The sequence below is a fragment of the Fulmarus glacialis genome, unplaced genomic scaffold (genome assembly GCF_000690835.1).
Source record: "Fulmarus glacialis isolate BGI_N327 unplaced genomic scaffold, ASM69083v1 scaffold9401, whole genome shotgun sequence".
Lineage (NCBI taxonomy): Eukaryota > Metazoa > Chordata > Aves > Procellariiformes > Procellariidae > Fulmarus > Fulmarus glacialis.
In genome coordinates, this window is record NW_009193399.1 from 10,939 (window position 1) to 34,680 (window position 23,742).

A 23,742-nucleotide genomic window follows, 5' to 3' on the forward strand; every position below is an offset into this window, starting at 1 on the left:
TACGATCGAGTCACACTTTTCCTAACCTTCCGCACACTTCCAGAGATCTTTTTTTTTCCTTAAATGATAGTCAAAGTTCTTACAGTCTTGATTGAAATCTTATTTCTATATAAAAATGGAAATCAACTGTGCGCTTAGATTGCAATACAGAGTTCTGGCAAAGAACAGTGAAGAGGACATGGAGAAAGAAAATCAGTGCAGGAAGGAAAAACCTAGAACAGTTTGTCTGTTTTACAGTCCAATTAGCCCAACCTAATCCACTCTCTTAAACAAAGCAAGCGCATAACTTTGCCTAAAGAGAAAGGAAAATGAAGAAAATTCATTTACTACTTGTCTCCAAAGGAAAATGATACCTACGATACCATGCTTCTAAAGCACGCAGCACAGAAAAGGATTCTAAGGGCTCCTACAGACTCAGGGCTGCAAGACAGTTCAGAAGAACAAAATCCTGCTACACCTCTCTCTAGATCAGCTTTCCGAAGGACAGGATCACTGCAGTACTCTTCCTTTTGCTCTTCTACTTGGAATGGAACCGTGAACCCATCTGATTTGTCCTACTCACTCATCCCTACACACAGTTCTTTCTGATTTTGGATTAGAAGATCTTCCTTCAGGGCATATTTTAGGGAGGTTTTGAGAGTGCTTACAGAATGACTGCGCAACTGTGTTCTAATTATTTAAGAAGTTGGTGCTATTGGCAAGATGTTCTAATTGTCTGTGTAAGCATTCAGCCCTCTTCAGTTGCAACTTCATTTAGCTTAAATCACCTTTACTGAAGTTGACTAAACTGAGTTAGTTCACAAATAGTGGTACTGCTACATGCATGCAAATGAACAGAAACAGCAGCTCTGCTTGTGAGCAATAGTTTTTAAACACACTGTACTGTAATTTAACTCGATTTTGTGCCCAGACTAAGTAACATGGGCTCAAACATTGACTCACAAAGTCTCCTAGGTATTGTGGAAAGAATTCTTATCTCCTCCTAAAAATGAGGTTGATGCAATTCTACACGGTGCTGCCAAGTCAGTATGTGTTAGATAGTTGTGCACATTTACAATGCATTTACAAGGACGTCTGTGACCATGTCAGGGAACTAGAATTTCTGAGTGTTGTGGTTTAACCCGGCAGGCAGCCAAACACCACACAGCCGCTCGCTCACTCCCCCCGCCCCCAGTGGGATGGGGGAAGAGAATCAAGGAAAAAAAAAAGTAAAATTCATGGATTGAGATAAAGACAGTTTAACAGAACAGAAAAGGAAGGGAAAATAATAATAATGATGATAGAATATACAAAATAAGTGACGCACAATGCAATTGGTCACCACCCACTGACCAATGCCCAGCCCGTCCCCAAGCAGTGATTGCTGCCCCCCAGCCAACTCCCCCCAGTTTATATACTGAGCATAACATCATATGGTATGGAATATCCCTTTGGCCAGTTTGGGTCAGCTGTCTTGGCTGTGCTCCCTCCCAGCTTCTTGTGCACCTGGCAGAGCATGGGAAGCTGAAAAGTCCTTGACTAGTGTAAACACTACTTAGCAACAACTAAAACATCAGCGTGTTATCAACATTCTTCTCATACTAAATCCAAACCACAGCACTACAGCTGCTACTAGGAAGGAAATTAACTCTATCCCAGCCAAAACCAGGACACGAGTCAGTTGTGTAAGCTACATATCGAGCCAAAAGCCTTAGAACAAGGGAGAAGCTGAGCTGTCACAGCTGTGGCTGGGAGGTAGCTGAAACAGCTAAGGAAGCAATATAGCATAAGCTAACTGACCACTGCTTTAATATGTTATCTCTCATAAAAGACTACTGCTTCATAAGGTTTAAAAACAAACAACCAACCACCAAAATATACTGTAAAACTGGGTTCTGCATATGACAACAAGTCCAAAGGTTTATCCACATACTACTACCACACCACTAGGAAATATTAGCTTAATTAAGTCTGAATATCCCACAGTCCATCTCAAGTTTTATTCAGGAATGGATTCACTTAACCAAGAACAAACAACTGTAAGAGTGTGTCTTCTAGTTACCTTTAAGTAGAACTTTGATATCTCAAATAGACGCTGGCTGCATGATGCAAAGCACTTATGATCCTCTGCAATTCCATGTTTTTGAAGAGTCTTAGCAACCACCTCCTTCAGCATCTTGGAAACAATAGAAACACACTCAAGAGTTCATCCCAATTATTGGCATTAAAAATTGTCCAAGGGAAGGAAAAAAAATAAAAAAAAAAAAGAACACCTGATCTTTTTTGATCTTGCCTGTGTCTTTAATCCATTGGCCAAATGCCATCAACCCACTGACCAAATTTGGGCAGTTATTTAACAATCTATTTCCATCTCCTTCATCTCAAAAATTAAGGAAATGCTTACATGTCAAAGCAATGTAAAGGATCAGTGAATATTCACATGGGGCTTGTAAGACAGAAGAAATTGATAATGGCTTCGGCCTTCTCCAAAATACTATATGTGTGTGTGAAAAAAAATATATATATATATAAAAATATAACTTTTCTTTATGTTGATATTCCCTTCTTGGCACATCTATATTAAAAAAATAGTATAAATCAGACACTACAGTCAGACTAGAAAATTTACTCTGACATTCTTTATATCAGAGATGTTTAAACTTTGCTGTAGGTCTGAAGGAGTCACACCAATTTATGCTTACTCAGGTCATCCCAACTTGCCTTTGACAGTACGACATCAATATCCATGCAGTGTCCTCTCTAGCACCCTGGGATTAATTTAAAATTAGTATCACCAAGCCAGAAACAGTTTTGTGTACTGTATTTTAAAACTGGCATTCCTATTATATACAGCTATTAATTAAACATTATTGCACTGAAGTATTTAAATGTTATCTCAATTAATGGACTTGTACAACTACTGGAATATCTTTTTATTCTCAGAATAGACTGTTCTTCCACAATGGCTTTGACCCTTCCAGCACAGATATTTCTTTGATGCCTTTAGGTTTTATATTAACTTTCTACATTTCATAACTCCTATTCATTGATACCCATTCTCACCTTCTTTATTCCTAGTTTTTATCTCTCTCAGCCTTAATTCCCTGGGCATGATACAATACTCCTTACATACTTTTTCATTCCTTGCTTCTGCAGCACTCTCCTCAGTGCCTTCAGGATTCACTTACAGAAGTGAACAGAATGAAATTTAATAATAACAAATAGAGATGAAGACAGTTCACTTTGAGTTAAAAAAAATTATAAGAAATCAAGTCACATGAAAAGAAGTTAAGCAGACGCTTTTTCACTAAGCAAACAACATAGACCTTTACCCTTGTATGTTTCTGGGATCTTGATTCCTTAGCTGGCTTTGAAGTCTCAGATTCAGTTGCACTTATGCGACTTGCTGAGCCAACCTTAGTGGTTAATTTGTGGGGTTGACCAGGCTGTTTCAATGGCATCGAAGCCAAAGAAACTGATCTTTCAGAGCGCTTCCTCATTACAGCAACTGTACAGTGACTCCCACTACTTCCACTTGCCTGAGAGAGGAGGGAATCTGTACTCTCAGATTTGGTTAGCCTGGAAAAGAAAGAAGAAAAAAAAAAAAAAAAGATAAAAAGAACTTTTACATTTTGTACTGACTCTTTTGGTGCCTTTGTTTCTGCTATAGAGGCTGCTGCTAAGAGTAGTAAGTACTCTACATTCTTGCAAACAGCATCTGAAAACAGCAGACAGGATTCTATTATGTAACGTTTTTGTATTAGAAGAACACTTTACTGACTGATTTGTTCTCTGATACGTAGACCCACTGCACCTCCGATTAAAAAAGTCTAGAAATGAACTGAAGAAACAAGATTACTAAGAAGAGAAACTCTTTGGAAGAAGGGTAGTTTTGCATATGGACCCTTCATCCAGATAGCTAGGAAGAGCAGAGTTTTGGCCTCTAGTCTCAGGATAAGACAAAACATCTTGAAACTATCTAATTTCTTTTGGCCCTACAGGAATGTCACAACTCATCTTTTAACTATGGGAAGTTGGGCATTACAATTCTACTGGAACATGTAAATGCTTGATCCTTCAACCGTAAGAGCATTAGTAATTCTGAAACTCCAACTTATGAAGTGCTAAGTACAATCACATCTTCTTTTCTAACTGTCCAGTAAGCTGTAAAAGATATGGATATTCCTAAAACCATACCTCTGTTAAAGGCTTACTGTGATTAGATTGCAAAGGGTATCAAACTGGAAAGAAGGAAGAAGTGAAGTGTTACAGTAAAAACTGAATTCAGAAGTAGTGTTACATAGCAGTTATTTTTTTATTGATGCAAAGAGTTTGCATCTTCAGAGTGAGGACAAGGTACAAAGGGAAGTCTTAAAAACTAGACTTCCAGAAAAGACTTTAATAAACAAGACTAACAATAAGTTTGAATTTTGGTAGGTCATCTTATACCAGTGGTCTTTTGGATTAGGAATTCAATTATTCTGTTTGTACAGTGCTTGGCTTTCTAAACCTTTAGTTGTTTATTTGTACTGCAACAGCACTGACAGTTTTGGTCCTAGATGAGGCTATCTGTCATCTTTTCAAAGGCACTTGAGACTTTGCAAGATACAACCCCAAATCTCTTAAATAAAAGGTGCCTGTGCTGCATGGTTTTGATTAATCTAATGCTATCAATGAGAGGTCACACTTGAGAAAAAAATGAACTTACAGAAGAGGATTAAACAACTAGAACATTTGTCTAGATAGCTTCACTAAAAACATTTTGAGATGAAAGAGAAGATGCATTTCACAAAAGACTACTGAAATATTTCATGTTTAAGATTTATTTTATTCAGTGCATTACCTTTTCTTGGGATAAAAGCAATCCAAGTCTTTTGATCTGTGTTTTAGCCTTGATGCCTCTGTTTTGAATTCGCTTTGTAAAGACTCTCCATCGGGGACACTTCCAGGCTCTGACAAGACTGCAGGAGATGGGAGAGGGCTCAAAACAACCGGCACAGGGCAGCACTCTTTGGTGCAAGTAGTCTGAGTTTCATAGCGAATAAGACGAGTTTGAAGTTCAGCATATCCCACATCTCTCTCCAAGGCTCTTCTGTTATCTAGACAATATCTAAAATTGAAATTAGTGAGAAATCTGTGACAGAAAGTCTTTGCTTTATTATAATCAGAAAAAAAACAGAACAACTTACTTTTGACTACCATATAATCTCCAAAACTTTTTTTTGTTTGGACTGGTGTATCGTTCTGAAAGATACCTTAAAAGAGCCTTGTAAATTAACACATGCCTGATGGATTTAGCTATATTTAAGTCTAACTCCAATGAAGAAGCTGAATCATATACTATTTGTAAGTCTTTACCTTGTGGTCTTACAAGTAAGATTTCCATGGACATTAGCAGAATTTTTTCTTTGCACACTAAGTGATGGATTAGGATGCTGACAATGGATTTTTTGCTCATTATAATCAGCTCTGTGTTACATTTGTATCATCAGTCTCTCTATTTTAGATTTTACTGTTTTTCATATTCAGTCCGTACTTAACAGATGTTACCTCTGTTAACATGCTAACCAGTGTGAAATTCCAATAAAACAGCAATAAGAATAGCTCTGAACCCAAATGCATGAGGAACCCAGCACACCATAATGGATACAGTATCTTCAGACCTCAGATCTTGCAAGCATCCACCAAAACTTTGAGACCCAGAAAATATCAGGTTTTTATATATAAGATGATACGCTCTAATATGATAATATGATCACACATTATGCCTCCATTTCTTCCTAGGACAGTGCAACTTTCCTAGTCAAAAAACCCACATCCAAACCAAACAACCCAAGATTTCTTCAGTGCATATGCCGTAAGAGAATCACATAGGAAATGCCTGACGAAAACATACCGAAGTACAATACACGTAATTTGCAAGTTACGAGTACTTCAGGAATCACAAAATGCGATGATACTGACATAATTTTAGGAAGAGCCAGGTTGTGCCAAAAACTAGGTTGCTGTGAGACTGTATTAATTGAGTGTAAGTATGAGGAAGATAGGGAACGGTAAGTGTTTTAAATGCTATTTAGTACAGATTCTTTGCTAACTGCACTTTTTGGAAATGCAACCTTTAGCTTTGTCCGAGATAAGCACTGCTACATGGGAGATTCACATTTTTTAAATGCTAAAAATACAAAAGTGTCACAGAACAAGCACAAGCTTCCCAGCTTCCTATTGATTACAAAAAATAAGTGGTTTAAACAACCGAATCAAAAGAAGAAACTGTATTAAATACGGTGGAGCTGAAAGAGAACAAATGAACAGTGCTAACTCAGTGAAACATACTCATGAGATTAGAACAATACAAAATGCATCTTAACTAACTTTTCTCTTGTGTAAATGATTTCCAAAATTCCTTGCAAGAGACCAATGTTTCATCGCCCAGTAACTTACATTACCTCTACTGCAGGGAAAGGCAACAGTATTATCCAATATTATTCCATCCTTTTCTTAACAAGCGTTCTGAACAATGTGAGCTATCTCTCAGCCCACCCTCTAAACTGCTTAGCAATGTTTCCTACTCTTCGGAACTCTAGACATATTCTTTACTTTTACCTCTTAACAGGAAGTCACGTTACATTGCTGGATCTGATTTTTCCACTTTCTTCAAAATATTTTCATATTCAGGGAGAAATTCATTTTTCTAGTAACAGACTGGTGAATCCATTTCTACAGCTGAGTAAGACTTTCCATTAGAAATAAATTCATTATCTGATAAGATTAAGTTCTTTTAACTTACAAATTTCAAGGTATTTAATTTTCCTTATTTATTTTCTCAGTCCCCTGAGTAATCACATCCCCTACAAAGATAAAAACGTTTTTATCTGTAGAGGTTAAATTGCCATTTTACTCACTTTGCTTTAACGGCAGTTACTTTCTCATTGCAACACAGGATTCAAGTGTTTGGCACAGGTTCATTACACCAGAAACTTGATTTAATCATAGCTGCTACTCCTGGCTTTGTTGACAAGACTTTATTTCCAAATATAAACACAGCAGCTATGCAGATGGAAACTGCAATCACAACAGCATGGTACAAAACACATCTGCTCCAAAAGACTCTTGCTACAATATATTCTGATCGTACAGCTGTAGGTTCCTCCCTTTCACACTAGTTTCCACCATCTCACTCTACTGCTTCCGTCCTTTACTGCTAGCACATTCCCCTTGTAACATTAATTTATCAGGGTCTCCAACAATATCCAGGCCTCCCTATGGTCTCTACCTGTCATATTTTGCTATGAGAAGAGGCAGCACAAGCTGTGCTGTGCCTAATATGAATCCCCATGCACACTCCCTGCTGAGGTCAGGCAGGTCAGCAAGCTACCACATACCAACAGGCAACAGCCAATTGCTTTCTTCCCACACCTGGCAGGACAAATCTGCATTTCTCCTATCTACCCAGTTGCCTCTCTGTGCCTTTTGTTACAAATCTAAAAAGGCTAACAGGCTCATGAGTTACCACTTAGAAAAAGAGAAGAAACATAGCTGAACAGATAGAATGACTGTTTCACTTCCCTGGAGAACATGGTTAAAATTACCAGATATTAAACACAGGCTTAACCAAACTATTTGTGCAGTTGATAGGAAAAAAATACCTGCAGTATCATTAGTTACATTCTGATAACCTGAAAATGCAATTTTAGGAGGCTGCAGAAATTTGCACAAAGACTGAACTGCCTATGCTAAGTATCCACTGCATTTCTTAATATATACTGTGTTAAGACTAAGTCTGTCTACACGGAAGAGTTCTGCTGAATTATCTACCCTCGCATTTGTGTATGTCCTTTTCCTCTTCTCCTCAATGACAATATTTATAATTTTCTAAACAATTTTTATACAGCTACATTATATGATGTTTGCCCATTTGAAGCTTTGACAAATAGCTGGCTGTCTGGGACTAAATACAGTCCTAACCATATTGATGCTTTCAAAGATTCTTACTACTAACACTTGCCTGCTGGTGTTATTTTCAGGTTCCCTGAACATACAGGTAGCTTCACAGCAAGTCTCATAAACCTCATGACTATTAGTCTGAAAGTGCCTACAATTTAATATCAAAGTAGGAACTACATATGTAGTTCACTCATGTGCTGCTCCAGGGACTTGATATGTAATAACGAACCCTCTTCCATTTGCCACTTCTAATTCTGAATTAAAATTTTCAGAGACACTGAGAATAGGTACAACAGTACATCTCTAGAGAAAAAACTTAAATGTTTTTACATTACCATGAAGGCAGGAGTGTTGCAATTTAAACCAGTGAATAAAATAAAGGTAAGAAAGGGAGAGGTGGCATGTAAAAGTTGTTCCACAAAGGAAAAGGATACATAAAGTTTTCCATAATCAATGTTTATGTTGCTTGAAATGTTTCTAATTATACCTTGACTGGAAGCTGAAAAATAATTTTGGAAAAAGAAGCCAGGAAACTTACTCAAGTCCGTGATAATGGCATCCAGCTGCTTTTTCAAAAGGCAAACCTATGAGTTTCCGAGGAGTAAGCTCTGGTGTCAAAAGGAATGTGTTTTCACTGAAAAGAAAAAAATATAGATCTATTTTAACTAGTTACAGTCAAGATAAATTATACTTCCAGAAGTCAGAAACAAATGCCTTGACATAGGAAGACCAAACAGCATGTCTTGTAGCTAAGCCCCTGGGGTACAGCATCAATGGAAAATTTAATCCTTATTGAAGTAAGAATCTAAGTTCAACTAACTAATAGCTACTGAGCTATTATTATTACAGAAGCTCTTAGACATTTCAACCAGTTCAGAGGTCACTGCTCCAAACAATTTATCAATAAAACCAGGTAACTATAACCCCATTTCACAATGGGGCACCTGAGTAGTAGAATGAACTGAGAGGAACTGGGAACTGATCCCCCATTTCTCAATCCAGTGTTACAATCAGTGAATTCCTTCCCTTTAGCTTCAAGTTGTCTCACCTAACAGTCACCTTTCCCAGGCTTCATAACTAACCACTTGTCTCCTGTGATATTTGAATTCCAGTTAGTAACTCTCTGCAACTAAATCATATGAATCTATTTGAAAGCATTTCAACAGAATAAGCCATAGCAAGACAGACAGAAAGAGCTTGCTGCCAGATCCTAGCATACCCTGTAAAGTCACATCCCAATTACCTCTAAAGAAGGGAAGAGATGAAGGCAAGATATAGCAGAATCTGAAACTTACACATTGCTTCTAGTTTTATTCACATAGACTGTCTCTACACCATTACCACTAGAAAAACATCCAGGAAAGATGTGATACTGAATCTAGCAAGACGGTAATTTAGAAAGACTGTCAGCCAAAAATCTAATCTATCCAACCTTTATTTAAGCTCAAACATGGAAAACAAGTGAAAACTCCTTTAATTCTCCAGTCTCTCATAGAATCTCTTTTTTCCTTCTGTTGGTCAGGAAAGTCTTTGGGTCTGTAGTCACTGTGCTTGAACATCCACTGTGCAAAGCTGCTAATTATTCCAGAGAATCTAGCCAGAGCACCTGCTAAGAGGGTGAGCAGTAGGAGTACGGAGTTCTGCTGGACACAACAGTAACAGCAACCTGGTATATGTCAGAAAGGGAATGGTTCACCATCTCCCAGTCAACAACCTAGCTATGGATTTTCATAGGTTTTCTGGTTTCTTTTCAGACAAAGCGGAATACATACGTACAGTATAAGTCATTGGCAGACCTTGTAGCCTTCAAGCAAAAACATTTATTATCTACTGTCTTGATTTTGGCTTTATATTTCCCTTAGATATCCAAGATCTCTACGTATTATGCCAGATTCACATTACAGTAATGTACTACAAAGCAAAGGTTTCATCATCATACTTTCTCATAATAATTGGCAGAAATCCAAGCAAACCGGGACAAACCCCCTCAAATTCAGACCTCACTCAGCTATAGCTCAAAGCAAATCATTCAAGAGAATCAAAGTATTCTACAGTACAAAGCTTCTCTGGAGGCTTTTGAAAAATCAGGGATTAAAAAAACATTTTTGTTGCAAACAAATTATTCACATCTTTCCCACGCAACTAATTGGAATAAAAACACTTTACATTATACCCAAAATCCTAAATCATCTGCACTCATTAACTAACAATTCTGTAGGAGACTCTCAATCTTCACTGCAAATTCACTTGCTTGAATTCTCCACTCAGAACATCTTTAAGTTAGTTTCAAAACTCCAATAAGTATTTTACAGAAGTCTCCAAAATCCTACAGAACCTTTCCCTCTCACAAGCCCTCTTAATTTATTACATATAATGAAGTTTTAAAAAGGATCAAGGGCTGTATCCAATAATTCCATTATACAGTCTGTTATTCAACATTAAAAAGGTCAACAAATATAACTCTAGTGACTGCAAAGATTGTCTTGCTTACCTAGCAGTCTATAACGCACTGCACAAATAGTATAGGCTCTGCTTCTACAAACACTGACTCTTGTATAGGTTGGCCTTACTCTAACAAATGTTCAGATCCATTAACTCCTTGTATCAATCTTCCTGATACACTAATGCTTACCAGCAGACACACTAAGGACGAATACTTGCAAAGAAGTCAGAGTAGACAACTTCCCTTAAGGAGCACTTTACCACGTAAGAATATTGCTAGGAATGCTGGGCCAGCAAGACATGAGACAAACACAGTTAAAGAGGCTCAGCTACCGCCCTTTTTACGCTTCAGTTGTCTTCCTAGCTTCCTAGCTTCCTCCCCTCCACTGAATGAAAGAAATCACACTAATAAAATTAAAGTTCTGCCACAGTAACTTCTGCTTTGCTAGAAATACTCTTTTGGAAATGGACACATGGCGGCAGCTTGTAGCATAGCCATGGCAAAGGTCTACTGGCACACTTCTGCGCATCAGGTGATTATTTTGTTATTTAAATGCATAGGACCAACATCACCATCTCCGGCCACATCAGGTTCTTGAAAGAACTAAATAGCAAGACCGACTGGAGGACTTAACAGTTGATTTCACTGGCAGGCATGTAATGCAAGGATGTTGCAAGTTACAGACTCAAATCCAGTTAGGCCATTCTGAGACTCTCATTTGGTCGTTGTTTACATTCCCCTGCTTCAGTTCTGAGAATGGTCTTCAGTGTTTAAAATATGCTGGATTCATACCGTTTGGGAATTTGTAGTGGCTGAAGATCACCAACTGGTAGCCCTTCTGGTGTAAAATATTTCAGTAATTCTTTAGCATCGAGCAATGTCAATGACTCCCGCTGGCTATCTTTATGCCCCAGCAATTGCTCAGATGAATGTGCAAACATAGAAACTCTGAAAAAAAGGAAAAGGAAAAAAAGACCAATCTAAGAATTTTTCTTTTCTTATCAATGTAGTAATAATGTTCTATTAAAAAAAAAAAAAAAAAAAATCACTGCTAGTCTGGAGCAATGAAACGTATTTCCAAAGTAAAATGAACAAGGTTGCTCCTTGAGAACATTTACACGAATGTTCATGATAAAGTATATTTGAAGCAAATTCTCTATGACGCTAGAAAGTAATTTCATCAAGATTTTATAGCTTAGTTATGAAATACAATATGGGAAGAACATTATTCATCCCTTTTTTTATGGACCTGTAAGATCAAAAATTAATTCTCATTAAAAAAAAAAAATTACATACAATATGCAGCAAAGAAACCATAAAGCCACTACTGCATGCAACTCTCCACTCTATTTTTTTAACTAGTGTCCTCAGTCAAGTATAGCAAAGTTCTCTCTTTTCTACTGTTAAGCAACATGCTGTACACTGATTCAGGATAAGCAGAAGATAACCAGTTCAGAATACAGTAAAATAAATATTAACTGACTATGAAACAGAAAGGTCCTTCAAGAAGCTTTTCAAAAGCTATTTAGAAGGAAAAACTTTACCTGTTTGAGAAACAAAACCAATAATATAATACTACTAATAATAATACCACCACCCATGGGAAAGCAGAGATCTAATGTGAGAATTTCTGACATGCAGAACTCCAGTCTAGGCCATGGCCAACTATAGTATTTGAAAGACAGGAATGGGATGGAAGTAACTAAGAAAAAGGCAGTTGGACACCTGGCTCTAAAGGTCTGTCAGCAAAAATGTTAAAACCCTGCAAAGATCGTTAAGTCTTATATAAAAGTGAGAGCTAAACTGAAATCAATAGGCTGTATTAAGTTACACAAAGGTCTACAGGTTTCACTTAAACAGCCCTGGAGGAAAAACAAAACTAAATATAGATTTCAAACATAAAACCAATAGTATCTTCTACATTAAAATTACATGAGACCTGATACTAAGTCCTGACCATTTAGGAAATATGAGGAGATTAGAAACACATTGTACATGCTGACAAAAACTGCTGTACTATCTTTATTATTTATGCCCCAGGGCATGTTGGGAGAAAAAAAAAATACGTTTTTCTACTATGGCTACTATTTTCTAGTAGTGCCATTTTGGTAATTTAGTTTTGGAACTACGTTACTTTCAGGTAACTTTCAGCTGCATTTTGTCAATAAAAATCAAAACAATACTACTTTAAATACCAAGAAAATACACCTTTGGAAATTGACAGAAGCTTAGTTTTAGCCTCAAGCAATGTTTCCTCTGAAAGATTACCAATATATTTGAAAACAGTTTACAAAATGGCTATCAACATACACATTTCCTCTAGAGTGATTTTCAATGGCCACTACAAAGAAAATCTCCAGTATTTAACCATTACCTCATTTTTTGTTTGGTTTTTTCAAGGTTTTCCAAATTCTGAAGTACATGTCTTTCTGGCCACTCCAAGGGATTTGGCTCCATTAAATCAGACTCTGCAAGAAATATATGGTGGATAACCCTTAATAGAAGTAAAGGATCTTATTTGTTAAAGAAAATATATATGCATATATAGTCCTTTATATATATATATATTTTCCTTCCTATAGATATATTAAAAAATATATAAGGAAAATCTGCAGCATGCTGTGATCAGAAATTTTTTCTGCATAATTTTTTTTGTCAAGGAAAAGAAAGGAAAATAGTTAATGAGAGGGTAATTTCAGTTTGGAAAAAAGCCTAGAAAGCTACTTTACTTTTCCTTCTATTTTTCCCTCTTTTGGTAAAAGACTCTCCTCCTTTTAGTAAAAAATTGACAACCGGTATGAAAATACATCAAAAGAGAATAAGCAGTGTATTTTCTAAATAACAGTACCTACCAGAAGTCACAGTGCATGACCTAGTTTTATTTGCAACCTTCTGTAGAACAGGTTTAGGAAAACTAGTGTTGCACAGGTCCAAAATACATTCTCTTGTAAGTTCTAACAAGCTTTTGAACTCATCAGTAGAAATAACTGGAGGCTGCTCGGTCAATTCCTTTCTCTCTATAAAAGGAAAGAGAAAGAAAGAGAAGCTACTGCACCTGCTAAATAACAAGGAGTAACTGGAGCCTGCTAAAACCAGCCAAACAAAAAAATCCCCACGCTGAAACAATAACACAAGTAAGTTACCTTGACATTTACTATTGCAACCACCAAGCAAAGCATGGGTGGTTTATTCCATAGGCAAGTGAAAAAACTTAGCAGTGAGAATAGCTGAAATCACACATGAATCACCTTTTTACAGTCCTTTAATTTCTGTCTATGTGCATTTCTGAGTATATCCAGGTTTTAATCCCCCAGAGACAAACATCCCAACTTGCTGAGCCTAAACATGAAAAGCTCCAGTCTACAGAGCCTCCTACCCACTTATTTTTACTGCTGTTGCAGGAGTGTGGCTCCAATATAACTGATAGCCTGTTCCGGTCTCTTTGGTCAGAATATCAAGGGTCAGGTAATTCTGATATGATTTAGGATCACCAGCAAATCCCAACTGCTCCTATTCAGTCTTCATCCTAATGGAAATGGGTGACCCACTCAAAACAAACTAAAACACAAGCTCTAAGGCAGCTCCAAGCTCAGGGTTAAAGTAGACAGGAATCTGAGAACGACTGCAAGTTGATGGGGGTGGGGGGCGGAAGACAAGACTATTCGCAGAAATCTTAATTTCCTTAAGCTGTTAATGATAATACAGTATGCTGTTTTCAATAACCTAGCCAATCTCTCAGAAGCATTTTTTGTTTTAATTGAGTCTCTTCAAGCAATGGACTTAGACAGAAAAAATAAGGACAGTCAAATGTACTTCTCTGCAAACTTATGAAAATCTACAGAGGATGACCTTTCAGTTATTATTATGAATGATGTATCATGATAAATGTAACAAAACTCCAGTACACATTTCTCCTCTGCTGTTTAAGACTTTTTCAAGAAAGAATAAAATAAAAAACCCCGAAAACTCCAAAACAGAATTCTTATTTTTGTAGAAAGCACATCCAGCAGTAAGGTTTTTTTGGGGAAAAAAGCATAAGAAAAACAGAGCAGAGAAAAAGTTAATTACCACAGAATTATTCCAAAACCATGCTCAAACTTTCAGGGTATTAGTGTAACAAACACCCACCAACTTTAAGTTCAGTGTTCTCTTTTCCTCAATATTTAAAAGTCATTATTGGACATATAACTATGGATATACTACAAAAAGTTTCTTTTTAAAGCTCCACTTTTTTCTTCACAAAGCGGTCAACTCACCTCAGTTTTGTAAGATGAACTGTCACATTCAGTTTGAAATAAAGACCTTTTAAATACTACTTTCAGAACTACCAGTGCTCTCCCCATTACTTACTGAGATATTCCTTCAAGGCAAACATTTGGAGACGAGACAGTTTCTTTTCTCTCTGTATAATCTCCTCTCCACAAAAATGTGGCAGAGACTTGATAAAGTCAGCAATATGAAAGCCTGTACAGATTAGGAGAAATCTATTACTAAGATTCTCTCATAGGACTTTGGACTCACCCAGTCAGTAATTCTTAAAAGACAGAAACACAGCAGACATACAGATTTCATATTCAAAGGACACAACCAGACTTTCAAATATTGTTAATCATAAAAAAAAAAAAAAAAAAAAAAGGAAATTATTTACAATTGAATTAAGACACTAGGGGGATTAACTTGGAATAGATGTCTGACCAGTATTTTTGAATTTCTGTACAAAACCAATATAATGACAACACAATTAACATCACTGACATTTAAAGAAGGTAAAAAGATCCTAAGTTTGATACCAGGAAGGAAAAGTTTTCTCCCAACATACAGTCAAGGACTTTCAGTCTTCTGACACTATACTAATGGGATTTTAATTAGGACAAATGGTAAGCAGTCAGTCATATCACACATGGATTTATTTCGATAATAAGGAAATAAGAGGATAAGATGCAGGTCACCGTACTCTTTTTCTTTGTCAGTGTTATTGAGAGCAAATACCTGAATTAGCAGAGTTATGTAGTACGTGTAGTTGTAACAGAACAACTACTCTTAAGATAAATGTCTACATACATGCTCTTACCTAGTGGAGCAGCTGATCATCTGCTAACTCATATCCCAACCACTCTGCAGTAATATGGACATCTGCCAAGTAACTGAAGACACGATCATGAAATTGAACTTGCCTGCTGGCCTTGCTTTTTTTATTTTAAATCATCAGTGAAATGGCTTGTCAACAGATAATTGACTAGATTTTAGGCATGGGCTGGTCAGTCTTTACACCGACAATACATACTTTTTAAACTTTAAGTTTTTGCAAATTTGATTTGCATTAATATTACCTGCATGTCTCTGTACATTAAAACATTTACAACTAATCACAATTATGAGAAATGACTAACTACAACATTACGTAGTTGATTTAAAAAATGTGGTAGTAGTAAATTGTGTGAATAAATAAGCTCTTATTATATTTTTTTATCAATTTGAAAAAATATTGCTGAAAGAATAGAGACATTCATCAAAATGTAATATCCCTCCTTGTTTTCTCCCTTTTAACACAGACTGGAATGAATAAAAGGCACAATTTTAGTAGCATTTGCCTGCATTCAGATACTCTTAAATAAATAAGTAATAACTCTTACTTGACTCTGTTTCTTCTGCTTTTGTCTTTAGCTTTCCATTTACTGCAGCAAGAGTGGCTGTACCATTGATCTGGCTAGCTGAATGAATCAAGGTTGCTTTACATCCTCCAGAGCCATTTCCTTGTAGCAAGAAATAATATCGGCAAGATTCTCCTTTCAGTTCAACTTCTGGAACTTAAAAAACATCAGGACATAACTGTGAAACACCCTCAGGAAAACAGCTTTAAAACAAGCTATAATCCACCATCAAAATTCTATCACTTGCTCACTTCTGCTCTGCGAGAAATCTTACAAACATCTTTTTAGGACACACACTAACTACAGCTGATATGTACCCCTTAAAAAGCTACAAACTGAAGAGCATGCAAAATAAATGAGCTACAGCAGCAAAGATGAGTTGGACTACGTTGCTGGCTTAAAGCTAGCATGTTACCAGCACTGAACTCCTGTGACTGTAGTGAGGACTAGCTTTCTAATGCAGGCTACAAAGTACATCTGGAAACTCTAAGCACCAACCAAGATAAGTTCTTTAATTGGTCTTAGTAAAAGGCAAGCCTTTAACTGGCAAAGTTACGTTTCTACCATGAAACAATGAAGAGTTAGACAAACAGTGTGCTACGTATGTAATGATTAGAGAAGGGTCTGTTCTGCTAGGTAAAACCAGGCATTTTTGCATATGTGGATTGAAATAATGGTAAGAGTTCACTGGAAGAACATACATCTGTAGAAGAAAAGGAAATACTGTACACACTCTTCCCAAGGAAGCTGCATTATTCATTAATAAGAGTTTCACTCACTGCTTTACACTTGTGCATAGCCTGGGTGAGAGATAAACATTCTATTTTTAAACACTAGCATATAGTATGCAGTTTTGAAAATAAATTAATGTATGACTTGACAGTAACAGTGAAAGGATGGGTTTGCTATCTTTTTACACAGGAAACATTTTATAGCACCTTGGTAGATGGAGAAATTGAGAGAATGAATACTTCTTGATGTACTAAGTTTTCAAAGTCAAATCACTTCATTTCATAAGATATTTGCAGTACTGTCTCAATAAATAACTCAAGAAGAGCTTGATGTTTATTAGTATTACAAATTTTTGTTATTAACAAATATAAAGTGTTCCAGTGTTTCTTGAAAAGTTTAAGTTGGAGGGGGAAGGGAAGGGAAGAGAGGGGAAACCCCACTACCTCAATATATAAATCCAGGGAAAGAAGAAAGAAAAGAACAAGAAAGAAAACAAGTTTCCAGACACATTTTCACTATTGTCCTGTTCCCCTAGTCATTTGAAATATTTTCCTTTTCCAGTTTATCTTGGCATCTCAAAGCTGATTCTTCATGGGAAAGCTTTTATTTCTTATTTTAATCTTAATTAGTATTTGAGAACTACCAATTCAAACAACTACACCTTCCCACAGATTGAAGAGATTAAGGATTTGCAAATCCTTAATATAGTCATATTAGTGGTAGCCACTAAAAAATAAATAGTTTTCAACTAAACAAGCAAATATGTTTAAATGGCCACATTTCTCCTCCTACTCTAAATTTTGCTCAAGAGGCCTAATAAGAAGCTATTGTGTATTACTGATCACATTATAGTTAATACTTGTACAAAACCCTTCCACTGGCGCACAGGACAAAAAAGATCTTGCAGACACTGGAGATCTTGTGCTTATTTGCTGCATCAGTAGTATCTCTCCAGTACAGTATAAATGCTGCTGCTGTGATCAGCTCTATAATCACACCCTCTTTGCGCTACCATCTCCAAACATGCAGAGATCATTTTAAATCTATATACTGCCAGCACCCACCCGACAGAATTAAGCTTCTTGCCCTCTTATACAGCTCTTCCTAATTCCTCTCAATTTTTTGTCTATCCCAAAACCTGAAGGAATATCAGTTTGTCAGCCATCCTCATCTGCATGCTTGTTTACAAACGCTATCTTCAGTTGGCAACAGAAGAAGTCACTGTTCCTTGGAATCTGCATGAATTATATATTAGACCACTGTATAAACAACAAAATCACATAAGGTGGCAGAATCTTACATCTTATCCTGTCCTAGATAAGTACTTTAAGCACTGGGCTATCACCAAGCTCCTTTTAGCCTGATGTTTTCAAGTCCCTACAAACCTCACAGTCACTACTTGTACAGTGCCTGCACTTGCCGGGCATATATACTGGCTGACTGAGAAACTCCACCCAGTCTTGATCTGCACTGATTCTGTTCTCTCACTTTCTGAATCGAATTTCTAAGCATTGGCACACTTCGTAAGACAAGTTGGCTGCCATCAGTATAGCCCCATAAGGAAGAAGGAACACTTTCTCAATCACTAGTTAAACACACTGGCTCTCAGGTGAATGGAGGCATCCGGCATTTCCTGATGTTCTATATTTTCCCGGGAAGACATTGAAATTAAATGCAAGTGCACTGAAGAACCTCTAGAAATGCTTAAGTGAGAAAGGAAGCACTTAAGTGAAGCACACTGGATTTCCATCTGCAGAAAAGCAAACCTCTTTGCCCATGGATTGTACAATCACCTTAGAAAGGTGGAAGATCCAGGAAGCTGGATCTTAGCTGACAGATAGGACACAGAAATGGTTTAAAGGAGATGCATTGTTTCCCTAAAGCTTGCCATGATGTTACTATCAATTTTCCTGTACAACAAGTCTGCATAGCTGAACTCACATTCACCAAACCTTTTGTGTCATTGAAGATTACAATCACTGACTTAATTTCATTGGAGGAAAAAAAGGGCATCCCAAATGTACAGAAAAAACCCACCACATATATATACACAGACACACATACACTTACAGATATAACCACAACAAAATATACCTGTAGTCATCTTCCTTTTACCTACCAGTAATGACCTTGGGTTTCCTAGCCATATATTCCTTCCATTTCTTAGTACTCAGCTGGGCAGGGGATGGGATCACTACACTGCTTACATTACATGGCAACGTAAATAAAGCTCCCACCTAAATAATGAGAGCAAATACAATACATGCAATATTACTGAAACCCGTTTTACATTTCATTCTTGAGCTACTGATTTTGCATTATTTCAAATGTACTTCAATTGAAGAAAAACATCTCTACTTAAGACTTCTGTCATTCACATCAATTGAAATGGAACAGCATTTGACACAGAAGCTGTAAAAATTGTGCTTATTTTTTCCTCCAGTTCAGAGATCATTAACTGCTGAATTTCTATTTCATACATAAAAAGGTATTTGTTACCTATTACAAGTCTTTCAATAATCTGGCTAAAAACACTTCTGTAGAGTAGTATCCAGAATGAAAAGAGAATTCAAAGATATAGTTGGCATCAGCGACTCTGCATTCCTTTGAAAAACATGTAATTTTTTTCCTCCCTACATATTATCCTTTTCAATTAATCAGATACTCGACTATGTTTATGTCTGTACGTAAATTTCAGGCCAATAAGCACTAATAGAAAAAATGCATGTATTTGAATACTCAAGCAATAAAACAATGCTTTTACAGCATTACAAATGTGTAATATTTCCAGCAGTAGACTGAAAAAAAATCCCTGTGAGAAATTGTTATCTTGAAAACATATTCAATTCAACATGTGGAGACTCGAAAAAGTAGCCTGAGAATGTGTTTTAACTGTTTTGGCTTTGTCTTTAAAAGATCTAGTAAAATGGCAAGCTCTTAGATTGTAAAAGATATTTGACCAAATGTTCAGTATCCTCATGTAAAATGAAAATTACCTGGGATATTTACCAATATAAACCTATTCCAAAAGATATTCTTGGTACAGCATTAGAAAAACGACTTCTTTCTTTTCTGGCTAAGCATAATGGAAAACGGAGTGGCAGGGGAGGAAAAAAGTTACTAAAAACCTAAATAACAAGCTGAAGATGAAACATACAGCCTGATAATGGAATACCATCTCCACAGTAAATAAAGAACGTAAGTTATTCTCTGTAACTGTATCAGCATTTTCTCCGCAGGCTCTGTTTTGATTGGCACAGATTTATTTTATAAACACTAAAATAAACTTTCCTAAACAAGCATACATCACCTTAAACATTCAGGAGAAATATCTTCAAACTAATACCGTGGCTATGAATAATCATACTATCATTCCAAGGGGAAAAAAAAAATAGAAAAAAAAAATAAAAAAAAATAGGCTTGTAAATGTTTCAAGGACTCTTTTTATCCAAAAATCAGAATGGAAAAGCAGAATATGCACATGCAAAATAAAAGAGCTTACCACTTCAGACTAGCTAAATACATTTTGTAGGCTGCACACATGCCTACCGTTTGCTAAAAAAATAGTTGAATTATGATAGCACAGAAATTAACTGTCAGGATAGGATTAAAAGTTACAGAATGTTTTAGGACATCGAAACTTAGCTAAGGTAAAGAGAAAAATGTTCAGTGGACTTACAAATTGTCAGGACCTGTATAGCATGCACCTTTAAAAGCCAAATTTGCTTTAGAACTACATATTGAAGGAGCTTACACAGAAACTAGGTTTAAAAACATTATTCTTGTATCTTTTATGAGCAATATACACATCTTGATTTTTCTGCTATACCTAAATGAAAAGAAGTTTTTACCTTCCCAGAGAGAGAAGAAATCTGGTCCAAAAGCAGCACAGATGTCTCCTTGATACTCTTTCTTGCCAGGCTCCTGAACAGTTCAGTTTAAGGAACCTCACCTTCACAAAGAACTGTATGCATCCCTATTTTACAAATCATGTTACCATCATATTTCAAATAAGGTCTGCAAGTGTCGAATATTTGATACTCCATTACCACAAAATATATGTAATTCACCTTTCCACGCAAAGTGGTACACTTGGAAATGTTATATGATGAAATACACCACTGACATCTTTAATATAGGCAGGCATAAACAGATATTTACATATTCAAAATCCTGGCAGGCTTATACAGCCTAAGCTACTGTTGTTACACCAAGACTAGTACCAAAAGTACATAAATTTAAAACCAATAGGAATACACCTTGAGACCTCTGCAGCATACACAATTCAAGAGAAAACTCCTCTGCTATACTTCGCCACAGATTTTGCACCTACACAATAAAAACTTGATTTGTGGAAAAATGTTTCTATATTGTGAAGCACACTATATACATTAATGAGTAAGGCTTGGGTTTTTTAAACTTACACAGCAGTAAAATACTTCTCTATTCTTTCCCCACAATGTAGCATACACATCAACAGACAAAGTATATGTGCAATAATATCAAAAATAGCTGGTTATTGTTAATGTAATTTAAATTTCAACATAAAAAAATCCAGTTGTGAAGAATCACTATGACTATTTTGGCAGGCTAGAATGGAATAAGCTCTTGCCAGCCCTCATGTGTTGCTTGCATGGGTAGATCCTGATTGTTTTCTTTCTGCTATAGACCATTACCGGTAGTAGTTCAGATCCTTAAAAAAGGATACAGCTCAAATTCCAGATCCGATATAAAAAAGGAAGGTAGATCAGAGAGCACCACCATCTGTAAAAATTCTAGCGCAGGACCATAGTAATGAAAAACCTGAAAAGAGATCAAATAAAAAAATCTATAACACTATATATGATGTTATCTCAGTAGAACTTCCTCAAGTGTTTTCCTGGAGGCATTTGTCTTACAAGTACATCTGAAAGAGGTATAAAGGAATATAAAAAGAAAAACTTTTCACAATACCATATTAAACATAATTATACAAAAACAAGGAAGGTATTTAATTCTGTTTAATAAAAATTGCTTTCTAGAATGTCAACCGGGTACATCAAATGGGTTGTAACTCTTACACAAATTCAAAGAAAAATAAGATCCACCAGGAACAGACAAATGCAATCCAAAATGTACATATTTTAACAATGAAAATAATAATCTCTTAACTGATACCGGTTTTCATAAACACTCATTTTTGTTTTCATCAACAAATATGATTCTGGAGTTCCCATCAAATATCTACTTCCAGTGGAAAACATATAATAGCAACAATAATTTAAAAAAAAAACAAACCCCCCAAACCCCCCACACTTTTAAAATGAAGTAGAAAAGGTTAGATAAACACAGAATTCATAAATAAATTACATATTTTGAGTATTAAGATTGAAAAAGCCTCAATTTCTACTTGAAATAAATTTTGGTAACGCATTCCTAAGAACAAACAGATGAAATTTTAAGGACCTGTTTTGAGAACACACATGAACAAAAGAAGTATTCCTCGATCTTATGCAATCATTACTTTTATGTTTAATTTTCAATTCTGACTAAGGTTTCCCCAATTACTAATTGTCTCAGGAAAGTAAAACAGATGAATTCTAGTGGCTCAAAGAAAGATCAAGAATAATACTTGCCTCTGGCAAAGCATCAGTATTCCTCAATCGTTGCTTTTTGTTAACAGCAAAGCAAGAACTTAAATGTGAAGTGCTGAATGTCTTTGCTGAAGTGCTCTTCATACAAAATTCTGGAAACCTAACTTCTGATCCAAACTTGGGGGGGGGGTGGGGAGGGAAGAGACAAAAATGTGTCAAAAGAGAGAGAGGAAAAAAATATTTCTCTTCAGCCGGTTACATGTATTACTACTTTAAACAATTAGTATTATATTTGTTTCCAGCAGATCTGTAAAACTAGGTAAAAATATTAGACTTAGATAATCAACTACTACATCCAAAACCTTAATACTGAAAATGTAAACAATGTCTTTCACAATTACAAAGCTATCAGTCTTTGCAGAAACATTAGACATGTGCTTGCAATAATGATTTACAGAGTTACATGATAATGATTTGTGATAGATACAAAACAACCTAATTTTGAACAAGAAGTTCTAAGGCAAATATTTCAGAGGAGAGCATCTGGATTTCTGAAATTCATATCTTGATGCCTTGATCTCATTTATCCTTTCATCATGCTAAAAAGCCAGTTGTTCCCCAACCCACCCAGATACGTTGCACGTTACCTCTTTGAACTACATTGTCAAAACCAAATTTGGCTTAAAGCATAAAATGCACTGTACAATACATGCTTTAAATGATGTACGCAGATGCTTTAAAAAATAACTATAGCCAAAAAAAGTTATTTTACCTTTCTTTCCCATATCTGAATCTTTCCTCTCCAAAGTTCTTTTAAATCAATAATATTCATGACATTATCTGAAGATACAAAGTCTGCTGATAGATAGTCTGCAATCTTTTGCCAGCTACTGTAAAAATAAGGAAGAATTAATCTTACCGAATTCACTATTACAAATTAACATGCAGTGCAATTTGACTGAATTTACCTACTACCTCTTAGCACTGAATAGTCTTGGGTATGTTAACAGACATATATAGCTTTATATTCCACAAAGTACAAGATACTATAGAATTGCTAGTTCAGGCTCTGTAAAGGAAGTTACTCATATTCTCCATGAATGTGACAGCAAAGAACTTTGTCAGACATCAAACAACACCAGCAATGGCAAGCTGCAGACATACCATAGTAAGGTTGGGTGCTAGAAGCTGGAGCAAAGCCAGGTGGCCATCACTGGGGCTATCACTGGCCCATCTAGATGGTTTGTAGTTAGCGTTGTAAGTAGACATATGAATGCAGCACAAGTATTACCCAAATTCAACAACATGGCAGAGAGAACAGCCAGTATCTGTGGGTCCTACTGGCAGTCTGTCTTCTAAGAGAAATCAGTACCATCCACAGAACAGGAAGAATAAGTGAGAGGACTTTCATGAAACTGTA

At 36.2% G+C, this 23,742-nt stretch overlaps 1 protein-coding gene across 1 annotated transcript in view; it reads right to left on the reverse strand.

Annotated features, from left to right (window-relative positions):
- Window positions 1–23,212, reverse strand: part of MTBP (MDM2 binding protein) — a gene marked incomplete at its 5' end in the record, with an annotated part of 25,136 nt that extends 1,924 nt beyond the window's left edge. The window contains 14 exons of the mRNA XM_009587433.1: window positions 2,042–2,155; window positions 3,312–3,558; window positions 4,823–5,089; window positions 8,462–8,557; window positions 11,159–11,314; window positions 12,741–12,834; window positions 13,219–13,383; window positions 14,717–14,830; window positions 16,000–16,173; window positions 18,869–18,986; window positions 20,601–20,673; window positions 21,458–21,552; window positions 22,365–22,499; window positions 23,095–23,212. Coding sequence (XP_009585728.1) covers window positions 2,042–2,155; window positions 3,312–3,558; window positions 4,823–5,089; window positions 8,462–8,557; window positions 11,159–11,314; window positions 12,741–12,834; window positions 13,219–13,383; window positions 14,717–14,830; window positions 16,000–16,173; window positions 18,869–18,986; window positions 20,601–20,673; window positions 21,458–21,552; window positions 22,365–22,499; window positions 23,095–23,212 — 1,966 coding nt within the window. The remainder of the gene's footprint in view (window positions 1–2,041; window positions 2,156–3,311; window positions 3,559–4,822; window positions 5,090–8,461; window positions 8,558–11,158; window positions 11,315–12,740; window positions 12,835–13,218; window positions 13,384–14,716; window positions 14,831–15,999; window positions 16,174–18,868; window positions 18,987–20,600; window positions 20,674–21,457; window positions 21,553–22,364; window positions 22,500–23,094) is intronic.
- Between the last annotated feature and the right edge of the window lie 530 nt (window positions 23,213–23,742).